This window comes from Lagenorhynchus albirostris, chromosome 3 (assembly GCF_949774975.1).
Source record: "Lagenorhynchus albirostris chromosome 3, mLagAlb1.1, whole genome shotgun sequence".
Lineage (NCBI taxonomy): Eukaryota > Metazoa > Chordata > Mammalia > Artiodactyla > Delphinidae > Lagenorhynchus > Lagenorhynchus albirostris.
Window position 1 is genome coordinate 1,248,161 of NC_083097.1, and position 13,022 is coordinate 1,261,182.

General features: G+C 63.1%; 2 protein-coding genes across 9 annotated transcripts; one reads left to right on the forward strand and one right to left on the reverse strand.

Annotated features, from left to right (window-relative positions):
* Positions 1-5,141: 5,141 nt before the first annotated feature.
* IRX4 (iroquois homeobox 4) lies at positions 5,142-12,419 on the reverse strand. Of its 8 annotated transcripts, none has more exons than XM_060146840.1 (6): positions 11,963-12,419; positions 9,764-9,908; positions 9,024-9,275; positions 7,784-7,896; positions 6,937-7,265; positions 5,142-6,528 (listed from the first exon to the last, which is right to left on the reverse strand). In XM_060146840.1, exons 2-6 carry the CDS (start codon positions 9,806-9,808, stop codon positions 5,693-5,695), a joined length of 1,575 nt encoding a protein of 524 aa, XP_060002823.1. In that variant the 5' UTR covers positions 9,809-9,908; positions 11,963-12,419; the 3' UTR covers positions 5,142-5,692. The 8 variants fall into 8 exon arrangements, with proteins under 8 accessions (XP_060002823.1, XP_060002822.1, XP_060002818.1 ...); XM_060146839.1 differs by having other exon boundaries at positions 6,943-7,343; XM_060146835.1 differs by having other exon boundaries at positions 6,937-7,343.
* LOC132518792 (uncharacterized) lies at positions 10,423-11,688 on the forward strand. The gene is made up of 2 exons (XM_060146843.1): positions 10,423-11,021; positions 11,396-11,688. Exons 1-2 carry the CDS (start codon positions 10,699-10,701, stop codon positions 11,490-11,492), a joined length of 420 nt encoding a protein of 139 aa, XP_060002826.1. The 5' UTR covers positions 10,423-10,698; the 3' UTR covers positions 11,493-11,688.
* Positions 12,420-13,022: the final 603 nt, after the last annotated feature.

Below are 13,022 nucleotides of genomic sequence, written 5' to 3' on the forward strand. Positions count from 1 at the left end.
CCCCCACTTGCTCTCACTAAGCCCCAAGCCCGGGCCAGCGGAGGGTCCCCCAGCTCAGCACAGCCAGGGAAGCAGTAAAGGAGGAACAAGAGAGGGGCATGTGCTGGACCCTCTGCTCTCCTCCAGCTGCGGCTGTGGTGTCCCCTGAGCCGTCTGCTGGCCCCGAGCAGGCAGCCTCAGCCCCTCTGGGGCCTCGCGTGCCCACCGCAAGCCCCAGACCAGTGGGAAATGCAGCTTCGCACAAAAGTGGTGCACACGACTCACCAGTTTGTCCTTCACCGGTTTGATGAGATAACGAACAGAACGATGACGCATTGAAAACAGCGCAAGGACTCAAGAAGCCAAAAGGTATAAGATGCTTCTGATAGCCTGCTGCCCTTCCTGAGGCCCCATCTCACGCTCTCTGTCATGACTGGTACGGTATCTCCCCGAGGTGACAGAGCCTGGTCTACACCTCCACCAGAAGGGCAGTGCGGAAATCCAGCTCCTATTCTGGGAGGGCCCCCGGGATGACCACGTCGCTGCAGCAGACACAGAACCGTGACAGGCTGGGAAGCTGCCTCAGTGCCCTGCTCGGGCGAGGGTCCAGGAGGAGCTTGGAAACACCGTCCTCCGTCTCATGCTTGCTCTGGGTGTTCAGAGCCTTCCTACACTGTGGATTCAGCTCAAGTCACCAAGGCTCTTGCCAGGTGGAGTTCCTGCGCCCCGAATTCCACCCTTGCTGTTCAGACGTCGCCAGACCCGGGGTGGGGGGTGTTGAGCCTCCCCTGACCCCTGGCTGGTGAGATGGGCCTCCCGCTTCGCTCCTTAAGGTCCTGAGTGGGCTTGGCTGTCTGAGAACCTGCGAAGAGCTGATCCCACCTCAGCAGAAAAGTGTGTGTGTGGGGGGTGGGGTGGGGGGCTAGCTGGTCCCTGGATTCAGATGAACCTGACGCCTTCACCCATGAGCCACAGTCATCTTGGCACGAGGCGCTTTTTTCACAAATATTTCTTCAGAAAGTTGATGTTGGAAGGCAGTCCCCTCACCTTCCACTAGGTTTCTTCTTCCCTCTGCCCCCCCACTCCCTGCTGGCCTTCCCCTCCCCTCCCTCCCCTGCATCCCTCCTCCTCCCCTCCCCCTCTGTACCTTCCATCCTCTCCCTCCCCCTTCCCCTGTCTCTCCCCTTCTCCCCTCCCCTCTCCCCCTCTCCCCTCCCCCTCTCCCCTCCCCCTGTCCCCCTCTCCCCTCCCCCTCCCCTCCCCCTCTCCCCTCCCCCTCTCCCCCTCCCCTCCCCCTCTCCCCTTTCCCTCTCCCTCCCTTCCCTCCCTCTCCCCCACTCCTCTCCCCCTCCAGGTCTCATCGTTGCTTTCCTTCCTGTAGGGCCTGAGCCCAGGGTCAGGTGCAAAGGTCATGGTTGCTTCCTTCCCTGGGCTTTGCTGCTTTCCCAGGATATGCCCCTGGGGAGGGGCCTTTCCCGCTTCTTCAGCTCAGTGGCACCAATGGCACAATTGCCCTGGCCCGCATCACGGTGAGGGAGAGGTCTGACCCGTCTGGGCTCTCTCGAAGAGCTGCATTAAGGACGTGGATCGTGAGTGCGCAGTGCGAAAGCGGGGATCCCTCCGCCATAACCGCACAGGCTCCAAAGACTGCGGGGCTTTGAGGGTCGCCCCCAGCTTCTCCTCTGATATTAATACCCCATCCCCGCCTGGGCTGCCCCTTTGCTTGGAGGCCCATCCACTGTGGGCAAGGTGGACCTGCCAGCGCCTGCAGCCTGGGCCCCGCCCCGCCACTATAGAGGCTGCCCCAGGTGACCAGCAGCCTGCGGTGGGGGGGGGGTGGTGGTGGAGTCAGGCTCAGTTTCTCTCAATCCGCTATCATCTGCTTTGGGAGGGCTTGCCCTTCTCAGCGCGCGACCGACCGAAGAAGAATCCTTCCGCTGGGAAGGAAAGAGCCTTAAAAGATCTTGCTGCTTCTCCCTCTTCTGTTCTCTTTGGGAGCGAGTGAGACGCGCAGAGAGAGGTAGACAGGCAGAAATGGAGACGGAGGATGGAGAGAGAGACAGAGAGAGAGATGGCTAGGAGGGCAGAGGGAGAGAGGGGCCCAGGCCGTCTGCAGCGCAGGCAAGCGAGCCCAGCGAAAGTAGGTGGCATAAATCCATGCATAATCTCGGGAGACGACCACTTTAAATCTTAATTGGTTGCCTTTTAAATATCATTTAAGGGCTGGCTTCCCTGCGTCTCTCTCTAGTTAAGAAGGTGTCGTGTCAAACTCCATTACCTTTCTGGATGTCTCTCCTTTTAGTTAAAAAAAAAATAAAGGAATAAAGGAAAGGAAAAGAAGAAAGAAAAAAAAATGGAATCATCAGTGGCGGTTGGAGGGTCGATAAAGCTTTTAGATTTGGAGACGTTTTCTGGGAGACCATTTCCTGCGGCTAAGAGCTGTTAATGGCGCTTAAGGAATTATCTTAGCCCCGCCGGCAGGAGAGCCGTATATTTCCCGCGCCTGTTCCCCTGTCGGGTCTGGATATGCCGCTGTCAGACTCGCTTAATGAAAAGTAACGCGCCGCTGATTACAGTTTTATTTGGGCTCTATGTAAAGAGCGCCGTTAATTTAGCATCCCCTCCTTGGTGTGTTTGAATTTGCCACGCCTGAGTGGCTGAGAGCATCGGTCCCCCGCGCTCCTCTCTGACAGCCTCCCTGGGAGGAAAGTGGGCCCTCACCCCGCCGACAGCGACCTTTCCCCCGCTGCGGCCACTCCTAAAATTCATTCCCGCCCCCCACCTCCCTCGCCTTGGGGTTTCCCCCGACCCCTGCTCTGAAGATCAGCCAGAGGGTGGGTAGGAGTTCCCACAGTGACCCTTCCAGAGTGAGCCCCAAAGGTCAGGGGTGTGGGTCGAAGTGACGGTCCCAGCTCTGGGGGTGTCCTTTTGGGCGAGTCGCCCCTGGGATGTGGCTGAATCCCTCCTCTGCACTTGATGTCTTTATTTCACAGTTTTTCAGTTTAATCCAATAAAACCTTTCGGTCAGCCATTTCCACCAAGACCTGGGGGCTCCTGCAGGGTGGGATTCTGCGGGGACAGGAGGGCCTCTGCGCCCTGGCGTTGCCAGGCGCCTGCGTTCCCGAGGGCAACAGGCTAGGGCAGCAGGAGCCGTCTGGCCCGGGGAAGGGGGAATGGGGGGCCGAATCCGGGAAGGGCCCGCTCTGGAAGGATCCGGAGTCAGACGCAGCCTGGCCTGCAGCTCGCGCCCAGCCGCGCGCCCTGCCACCCGGGGCCCGCAGCCCGGGGTTCCTGGGCTTTCTGGCCCCGCAGCCCCTCTCCCGCCTTGCCAAGCCGCCTGCGTCCAAGCCTTGTTTTGCTCAAAATGCCTGGCTTTGTCTAGGGCTGGGGGGCGCAAGGCGGCAGTCCTCCGCACATTAAAATTCCTGGCGTCCCAGCCTCGGCCGCAGCGTCTCCCCCGAGACTCCACTTTCGCTATTACTGTCAAGTACCCTTGACTCTTTATTTTTGCCCTTTTATCTATTACAACTAATTCGAGTTCTTTTGCCCTTTTCAGTCTAAGACGTGGGCTTTCTTCAAAGCCTCCCCCTGCCAGCGAGCTCTCGGAGCGCGGAGCCTTTAGAAATTGAGGGGTTTACTGTCAAAATGAAAATTTCACTTCAAATTATCTTGGTGATGCTTGCTCGCCAGGCCGGGGCCTCCCGCCGCAGCCTTTTGACAGACACATCAGCGGCGAGCTTCCGAATCCCGATAATATCATCCAAGAGAGCGAAAGTCAATACTGTGACAGCGCGCGGGCGGATACAATCCAATTACCGCGCGGCCGGCGGGGCGCAGGGTCCGCGCCCGCTCTCTCCGCTCGAGGACTGGGGTTCGAGGTCCCACCACTCAGAGTCGGGGCCGCCGAGGTCCGGCCATCAGGGGCCCATCGCTCAAGGGTGCCCCTCGCCGTTCCCCTGTCCCAGGTGGTAAAGTCACCCCAACGCCCGGCCCATCGGGCCCGCTTTCCAGCGCTCCGGCCGCCCTGACCTTTCCCAGTGGACCGGGATCCACGGGGCCCCAGTCCAGTACCACCCAGCCCATCGCAAAAGAAAGCCCGGGCCTCCCATGTCCCTCGAAGGCTGCCCGCCGGCCCGCCAGGCGACTCCTGTCTTCAGCTGGCGTCTCTGCGGCTGTCAGTCTGTCCGCGTACGGATCAAAGGCCACCATCTCCTTGTCGCTGCGCTGCACCCTCGGGCCACTCCACCCTTGCAGGCTCCTGCCTGGCGGCCCGTCCCTCCTCCGGGCACCTCGGCTTCTGTGAGGCCCAGTACAGCCTTAAGCAGAGAGCTTGCAGGCTAGCGGACAGCGCTGAGTCCAGTTCACGCTCGCCTGCCGCCCTCGAGGGGCGTTTGCGCGCGCTGGGGGGGCGGGGGCAGAAGCCTGTGGGGGGTCGGGGAACTGCGCAGAATCCACCGTGGGGAGGAAGCCAGCGATTTTCCTCCAGATCAGACCTTCTGGCTGCCAGCGAGCTGGGCTCTGCCGTGGTGGGGGAACCGGGTTTCTGGGTGAAGCCAGGGGTCCGCAGGACCCTACGGGAGGCCGGGGAGGCTCACATCCTCCCGCACCACCCCTAGGCCCTTCCTTGCAGCCTCGCCTGGGGTCTTCGTCCTGCTAAGCACTTCCCTCTCCCTGAGCCGCACTCACAGGCTGCGAGCATCTCGGCAGGTCCCCGCCCCTCCCCCCCCGGAGGCGGAGTTAGGAGGCCGCAGCGTCAAGGAGGGCACCTCACTCCCGCCCAGGAGAGGCTGAGGGCAGCGACGGCCCCGCATCCCTTCCCCACCAGGGCACAGTTCCAGGGAACTTGGAAGTTTAAAGGTTATTCGTATCTAGCCAAAGAAACTTTTACTTTCTCAAAATTCTGGAGTCTGGCAATGGGAGAGAGTTGAAAAGTTTGGGGTCTCTCATCGCCTTCTATTCGGGAACTCAACAGAATCCTGTAAGTTTACTGTGACTATCTTTTTAAAACAATGGCTTTAAGTCTTGGGCTCTGCAAGCAACTCCAGTGAGGATTCTGCGTCAGCAGCCCTCCCCACTCCTGCCCTCGGGGATGGGCAGCTTTCCTCTTCCAAGTTTCCAAATCCCTAGGTTTCAAATGCGTTCATTTTGCAATGCAAACACCATCACTCGGTTTTATTGGTTTTGTTATATTAGCCTCTGAAGCAGGCAATTATCGGTGTGAACATACATTAAAAAAACATAATTTTATCGAGTTAAGAGTGTGCAATAGTGTAAACTCGGTGGAAGTGTTGTTGGTGAAAAGTATGCGCGGAGGATGGAATCGGAAGGCCAGCAGGCTGAGGAGTCTTCACAAGGAACGGCGGCAAAGCCTCAACCCAAAGCAGACAGGTACACAGACAGGCCTCGGAACGGAAACGTCTTCTGTGTGTAAACTTTTGCACGTAAACTTTTTGCTTCAGGGTGTTTCCCTGCTGCTCTGACAGCAGCCCTATCCTGCTCGGTCCCCGAGTTTGGCACGGCCGGGAGGACTCCTGTCCGGGCGCTCCGGGGGCTTGTCCGTGGCCCCGGGAGCCCGAGTTCAGATCCTCCCTCCAGGGTGGGTTGGCGACCTGAGCTTTGCCGAGCTCTTGCCTCACTTTGGAAACTCGGTAGAAAAAGAGTTGGAGCCTGCAGCCCGAGCGCCGGCTGCCTCCTCGCCCAGGCAGGCGGCCAGCTAGGCGCAGAAGGGCTTGCCGCCGGCCTTGGGCGTGGCCAGCAGCTCCTTGGCAGCGCCGGAGGCGGGGGCGTCTTGGGGCGCGGCGGGCGGGAAGGAGCGCGCCAGGGGCGTCGTCAGCACGTTGGCGCCCCCCGCCAGCGAGCGGCCCAGCGGCCCCGGGTCCAGGAGGGCGCCCTTGGCGCTGGCCCAGGCCTGGTTCAAAGTGCTGTGTCTGAGGATGGGGTCGTGGAAGACCCCGTCCACCCAGTTTCTGAGACTGGTTACCGGGGAGTCCTGGTGCCTGTCCAGGGCACCGGCGGGAGCCGGGGTCGCAGGCGAGGAGGAGGCGGGCGCCGAGGAGGGGGCCGCAGGGCCAGCGGGGCCATGGCGCTTGAGCATGCACGAGGGAAACTCAGTCTGGCCGAGGGCGGTGGCGGCGGCCGCGGTGGCCGTGTGTGCCAGGGACCAGATGCGCGGCTTGGCCTCGAGGCCCGCCGACGCCCCCGCTGGAGCAAAGCCCAGCTTGGGCTCGCAGGCCTGCGGGCCAACCCCCGCGCCCGCGCCCGCGCCCGCCTGGTGCTCCGGCCGAGCCGCCGTGCTCCGGAGGCAGCTCCGGGCCCTCTCCAGGTCCTGGTCCAGAGTGGCCCCACCCCCGGCGGCCAGGGGCATCCGGAGGGCGCCCGGAGCCTCCTTCCCGGGGGCGCTGGGGCCGTCTGGCATGGCGGGGACTCGATCCAGGCCTCCATCCAGGGGTTGGAAGGGCGGCTTCAGCTCGCACTCTGGGGGCTCCCCCTCCAGGGGGTCGAAGTCCTCCAAGTCGCTGAGCTCCAGATCCTTCTCTTTGTCTGTGGGCTCTGCCAGGAGATAAAGAGTGACCAGTGGAGGGAGACGGGATGGCAAGTTAAGGGAACCCCCTTCCTCACTCCAAGGACCTGGGTACGGGCCCACCTGGGAGCTAGGCAAAGCACCTGCGCCTTATTCTACCTCCCACCACCTCAGGGGCTCCCAAACGCCTACAGGCACCTAGCTGATTTCAGCCTCATATCAAAGGCGGCAGGGGCTAGTGTTTCGAACGTGATTTTGGGTCTCTGAGCGTGCTCCCAGCTCACTGCCACAGGACCCCTCGTGCACAGGGCCTCACACACTCGGGGCCAGGGCATGAATTTGCCGCCTAGGCCCAGGAGTTTGCCTCGTTCCGAAAGGAACCAGCGAGAAGCCACAGGGAGGCGACACCCCCGCATCGCCAACCCCCCCCCACGCACCTGCACCTTTGGTGCTCTTGAGGGGCTGCGCCCTGGCTTCCTCCTCGCCCCCCTCTTCCTCCTCGCCCTCCGCGTAGGGCCGCTTCTCATCCGCACACTTGTTCCTCGGCGGCCACGTCATCTTGTTCTCCTTCTTGAGGCGCCGGCGCGCGTTGGCGAACCAGGTGGAGACCTGCGTGAGGGTCATCTTGGTGATGATGGCCAGCATGATCTTCTCGCCCTTGGTGGGGTAGGGGTTCTTGCGGTGCTCCTGCAGCCAGGCCTTGAGGGTGCTGGTGGTCTCGCGCGTGGCGTTCTTCCGCCGCGTGCCGCTGTCCATGGTCCCGTACCTGGAGACAGGCTGGGCAATGGGGCGCCGGCAGCGGCCCCTGCGCCGCGGGCAGGCGGCCAGCGCCAGGCCCACGCGGCTGCAGTCCCGGTCGTGGAGGTGTGTTTGTGGTGGCAAGACCTGGGTTTTACCCGGGCAGGCACTGCCTTTTAATGTTTATATTTGATTAAACTTAGATGGAGCCAGAGAGGGCTCTGTGGGTGGGGGAGGAGCGCGGGCGCGAGGCCCGGCTAGGTCTCCGTCTGTCTACGTACACCTATGTCTCTTTGAGTTCCTTTATCGGGCCCCGGAAACCACACTGCAGCGAGGGCTTCGGGAGTCCGGACAGACGGCATGGGGGCGGGGAAGGGCGGCGGCTTGCTAGGAGGCCAGGATGGTCCTAACCCAAGGTCAGCCGGACGTGACCCGAGCAATGCCCCTCCTTCTGCCGCCCAAACTTTCAGTGGGGGCGTGGCGCTGGTAGGGGCGGGGCTTGGTGCTCCGTGGGGGAGGGGCAGTGAGGAGGGGGAGATCCCTCACCTGTCGTAGGGGTACTGGCCCAACGCCGGCTCGTAGGGGTAGTAGGCTGTGGCCGCTGCCGGAGCGAGGCCCGCATGCGCAGATCCCGGTGCGTCCTTGGAGTCGAAGCTGTTCTGTAGGAGCCAGTGAGCCTGGGGTCGCAGCTTCCCGGATGCGACCCAGCTCGAGCCCCTCCCCTAGGATCACTGGCTCCTGCCTCACTCTCACAGACCACTGGGCCGCCCCCCATCCTCCCCACCCCCGTCTGCATCACGCATTCCCAGACTCTGCCTCGGGCCCAGGCAGCGAAGGAGCCCCAAGACGTGGAGTGAGGAGGAGCAGACTTGGGGGGTGTTGGGGGAATAAGGGACAGGAGAAGGGGGATGGGGGGAGGATAGGGGGAGGGACGGGGAGGATGGGGGAGGGACGGGGAGGATGGGGGGAGGGAAGGAAGGGATGGGGGAGGATGGGGGAGGGAAGGGGGAGGAAAGGGGAGGATGGGAGAGGGACGGGGAGGATGGGGGAGGGACGGGGAGGATGGGGGAGGGAAGGGGGGATGGGGGAGGGAAGGGGGATGGGGGAGGGAAGGGGGATGGGGGAGGGAAGAGGGGATGGGGGAGGGAAGAGGGGATGGGGAAGGAAGGGGGATGGAGGAGGGAAGGGGAGGATGGGGGAGGGAAGGGGAGGATGGGGGAGGGAAGGAGGATGGGGGAGGGAAGGGGGATGAGGGAGGGAAGGGGGGATGGGGGAGGGAAGGGGGGATGGGGGAGGGAAGGGGAGGATGGGGGAGGGAAGGGGAGGATGGGGGAGGGAAGGGGAGGCAAGGAGGTAGGGGGAGAGATGAGGGGGGAGCGACTGGGGGACAGCAGAGGAGGAGGGTGAAGGAGGGAACGGGGGTGGTGACAGGAGGGGAGGAGAGAAGTGAGGGGGAGGGAGGAAGAGGGCGACCGGGAGGAGTGAGGGACAGGGGACCCAGGGGACCCAGCAGGCTGGAGCGAGCTCCGACAGAACCAGACATCTGACCCCAACTTAACAGCAAGCAGAAAACAATAAATACATTAAATACAACGGCCCACCTGCCAGGACACCCCAACCCTGGGGATGACGGGGCTCCGAAGGACCAAGCTAGGCGGCTCAAAGTCGAAGGTGTGCTTCTCCCAACCCCCTTGCCTCCAGAGTGCGGGGAAAGTGAGTTTGGCAGATCGAGGGGTAGGGGCATGCGCGGCAGGGATTAGCTTTGACAAACACCCCTTCCCCTTACCAGCGAGTAAAAGGCAGACGCCTCAGAACCGTAGGTCACGTAGTTGCCGTAGCCCTGCGAGCCGCCGTAGGGGCCCCCATAGACGCCAAGCGCCGCCGCTGAGTTCAGCTCGTGGCGCGCGGTGGCCAGCAGCCGGCTCTCGTAGACCGGGCAGTAGACGGGCGCCTGGGCTGAGGCAGCCGGCCTGGAGTCGGCCAGCGTGCGGCCACCGGATTCGCAGCACGTGCTCAGGGAGTTGGTGGTCATCAGGAACTGTGGAGAGAGGAGCCGCGAGGAAGGGCGGGGCCCCCGGGCGCGAGGCTGCTGCCCTGGGCCTCAGTCGGCCCCACGTGCAGCCCAGGAGCGCGCACCCCGTGTCCTCGGTGCTCCCGCCATCCCCAGCGGGCCGCGCGGTCCTTCCCGTGGCGAGCTTGTGTTCCTGGCCTCCTCCAGCCACATGGGGCCCAGCCCGACCTGGCCCGGAATGTTCACACCCTCCCCGGGGTGGGGGGTGTTGGTTTCCAAGGCCGCAGGGCTCACGCCCTCTTGTACACGTCTATCCTGGGTCGCTGGGCTCCCCGGGGGCGCAGCCTCAGAGCCCAGGAGGGGGTGGAGGACAAACGAAACGGGATATGGGGCCCTGCCAGTCGGATTTCCTCAGCGCCTCTGCCCTCCCCCGGGTCGGGCGCGAGGGGTACGTGGCACAGACCCTGCTCACTGTGAGGCGACAGCGAGTTGCTGGCCTAGCGGGGCCCCCTTACCTGGGGTGCCGAGGAGTAGGGGTACCCAAACTGCGGGTAGGACATGGCGGGCGCGGCCCGGGGTCGACGGGCGGGGCCGGCGGGGTCCTGCGCGAGGGGGACGGCGTGGCGCGGCCACTGCTCCGGGGCCGCCGGCTTCTAGGCGCTGGGCGGGCAAAGCAGAAGAGCGGGTTAATTCAGACACGCGCTCCACAAACTTTTCTAACTGGGTAGGAAAGTGAGCCGCGACGGACGCGGCGATCCTTTTAGCTTCACAGTCCGGAGCCTCCAGGGGGCTCTGGGACCGACCGGCCTCGCAGCGGCGACACAAATACATATTTTGCAAAAAAGGAAAAAAAAAAAAAAGAGTCGTGCGAATCCGTCACGTCAGCGGCGCGCGGCTTTAAGCGGCGGAGGCTCTGACGTCAGCCCCACTCCGCGCAGCCCGGCCGGGCGGCAGACGCGTGGGTCGCTCGGCCGCGCAGCCCCGGGCGGAGGGCGCACGGCTGTAACAAATGAATTTCATCCGCGGAGTCAATAGCGCCCCGACGAACCGTGTTTCTCCTTAGTCACCGAGGAGGGGAGGCACTTTTAATTAGAAATTAATTAATGAGCAGCTGCTCCTTTCCCACCCCACTGTAATCATTAGTCTCAATTACAAATGAGACATATGAGGGGTCTACGAGGGAGTCTTCACCAGAGATGTAATCAACAGTTAAGATTAGCCGCGCGCTGGCGCAGCCGGCCAGGCGGCCAGCCGGGCCTCTGCTCTCCGCGCGCCCCTCCAGGTGGAAGGAAGGCAGCTCCGCGGGCCGGCGCGCGGCTAAGGAGGGCGGCGCGGGCCCCACTATTGTTTAACCGGGACTCAGCAAAGCCTCCCACCAGTTCGAACCCTACAGCGGGCTGCAATTCCAGAAGCAGCGCGGCTACCAGCGCGTCTGCATCTGGAGGCCAGAATGCCCTCAGTGTGTGGGTCTGGGCCTTCCCCAGAGCCCGCCGCCCCAGGGCTCGGTGGGCCAAGAGGGCTTGCCACTCTCGGCCGCCGTGTTCCCGGGGAACAACCCCCTCCTCGCCCAGCAAGTTCCAGCTCGGCGCACGGGCCCTCCCTTTTCTCCCCCACCCGCTCCCGCGGGCCGCCCTCCCTCAAGCCTCCCCCTGCCCCTCGCGGCTCAACCCGGGACTGCCAGACAGCCCAGCGCGGTCGGACGAGCAGCTTTCCCGACTCGGCTCCGGGGCCCCTCCTGCTGCGCTCGCTCCGCCCGGCGACCTTCGGGCCTAGGTACGGGGGAGGGGCGCCCTTCCCTGCCCAGGGCACAGGGAGCGGTCTGGGGAGCGGTCGAGCGCCCACCCCTGCACTTCCCCAGCCAGCCCCGGCCCTGGGCCCTTGCCCGAGTCCAGAGTGGCGGCCAGCGCACAGGCGGTAAGGGGACGCCCGGGCCACCCGGAACCCCGGCCCGCCTCTTGCGCCGCCACCCTCCGGGGGCCGGGCTCGCCCCTGCTTCTCCCGCCCGGCCTGGCCTCCCGCGGTCGCCGGGAGGGAGCCGTGCACGGCGGCGCTGTGCTGACTTGCTGGGAAAGAGTCCTGGGTTCAGACCTGTGAATCGCCCCGGGGTCACCCTCTAATTAATGACGACGTTCTCGCCCTCTCCCCAGCTGCAAGCCTGCCTCCCAGAAACGGAATCTGCCCGCTCTGACAGCTCGGTTGAAGGTGATTGATGAGTATCTAGAGACCACAGCGCGCATCATATAATATCTGCTGCGTAATTGCTTTAATTTACAGATGAAAGTGCGAGTTCTCCGATCCTGTTGGATCGCAGCCGGCCACGTCCGAGCTGCTCGCAAAGAAAATCATCGGAAATAATGAATAGACGCTCCATGCAAATTATTCAGACAGCTTAGCGTCTGTAGCCGGGAGAGATATATAAAGAACACGAGTCAAATGACATTAATAATTGTTTTGGAGTTCTGTATTGATTTCGTGGCGGCCGTGTTTCTTTCTTTCTCACCTGAATTGCTAATATCACCTTCCTGTAAATAATAAGAAACTAGCCACCGGGGCTTCTGGGCAGAAATGAATCTCTCAATCTCTCTCCCTCTTCCTCCTCTGCTCCTCCCCTCCCCCATTCTCCCTCCTCCCATCTCCTTCCAGTTTTCTGGCTTCTGCTGAGGCTTTTACGGAACATCCTCCTACTTTCCATTATTTGTTTACAAACAACTCACTCTCCCCCAGCAATGAGGCCGGGGGCAGGAAGGCGCGGGAGCCCAGGGTGGCTGAGGGCTCAGCAACCTCCACAGGAGGACGGCATTCAGCATCCTTTCCTCACTCCATTCCCGTGGCCGTGGCCCCGGCCCCGGCGATTGTGAGCGCTCAGCGCCGGGGAGGAAGCCACCGCCCAGGTCCCAGCGGCCAGCGCCTCGGGGCTACCGCTCGCCGCGCGTGCCTCGCCCAGGCCTGCATTCCCTTCCGTTTCTGTCCCCGGAGACTCGGGCCGCAGCTCGCGGGGAACAGTACCCCTGAACGCGCCGCCATTCACCTGAGTAGACGTGCTCACTCTCGGAGCCAGGTGGGCACAGCAGGTCCGTGGGGGCCTCTCGGGGAGAGGTTTCAGGGGCTGCCGTGACCATCGCTGCTACGTTCTCCGGTTTTCCTTTCCAGCCTTAGTGCGTAAATAGACACTCCCAGTTCCCGCCCGCCCGCCCGCCCGGTTCTCGCGGGCCACCTTCTTTCCATGATCTTGAAATCCCGCTCACCGGCGGCGCTTTCTCAGGGCCCTGCACCTTGATCCTCCGCTTCCTGCCCCAGGCCCAGCCCAGGCTGCTGCGTGAGGGGCCGCCCCGCCCCCGTTTGGGGTAGCTTGGGGCTGCCGGAGGAATCGCGCGACCTTGCGGGCCGCTCACGCAGCCCCATGGAGGCCACGTTAGCCCGTCTGTCTCCAGCTGCGGGCACCCCCCTGACACCCCGCTGACAACCTGTCTGCCGGAACCCGGGTACTTTCTGGGCCATCTTTGCCCCCTAGGTAATACGGGAATAACGAGCCCGTGCTCTTTCCGAAAAGGCCCAGCCTTGAGCTGAGGAACCCCGGGTTTCCTTCCCAGAGCAGACAGACAGGAGTGTCAGAATCTCAGGCGCCATCAGCTACACGTACCTGCATAGACGCGGCTTATACTGAGCCCACGTCCCTCGAGGGACCCCCGGTTCTAAATACACCCGTGGGCAGGACCTGCCAGAAACCACGAGGCTCCCCACGGGCAGGGCGGCGGCTAGGATTTGGTCGGGTGC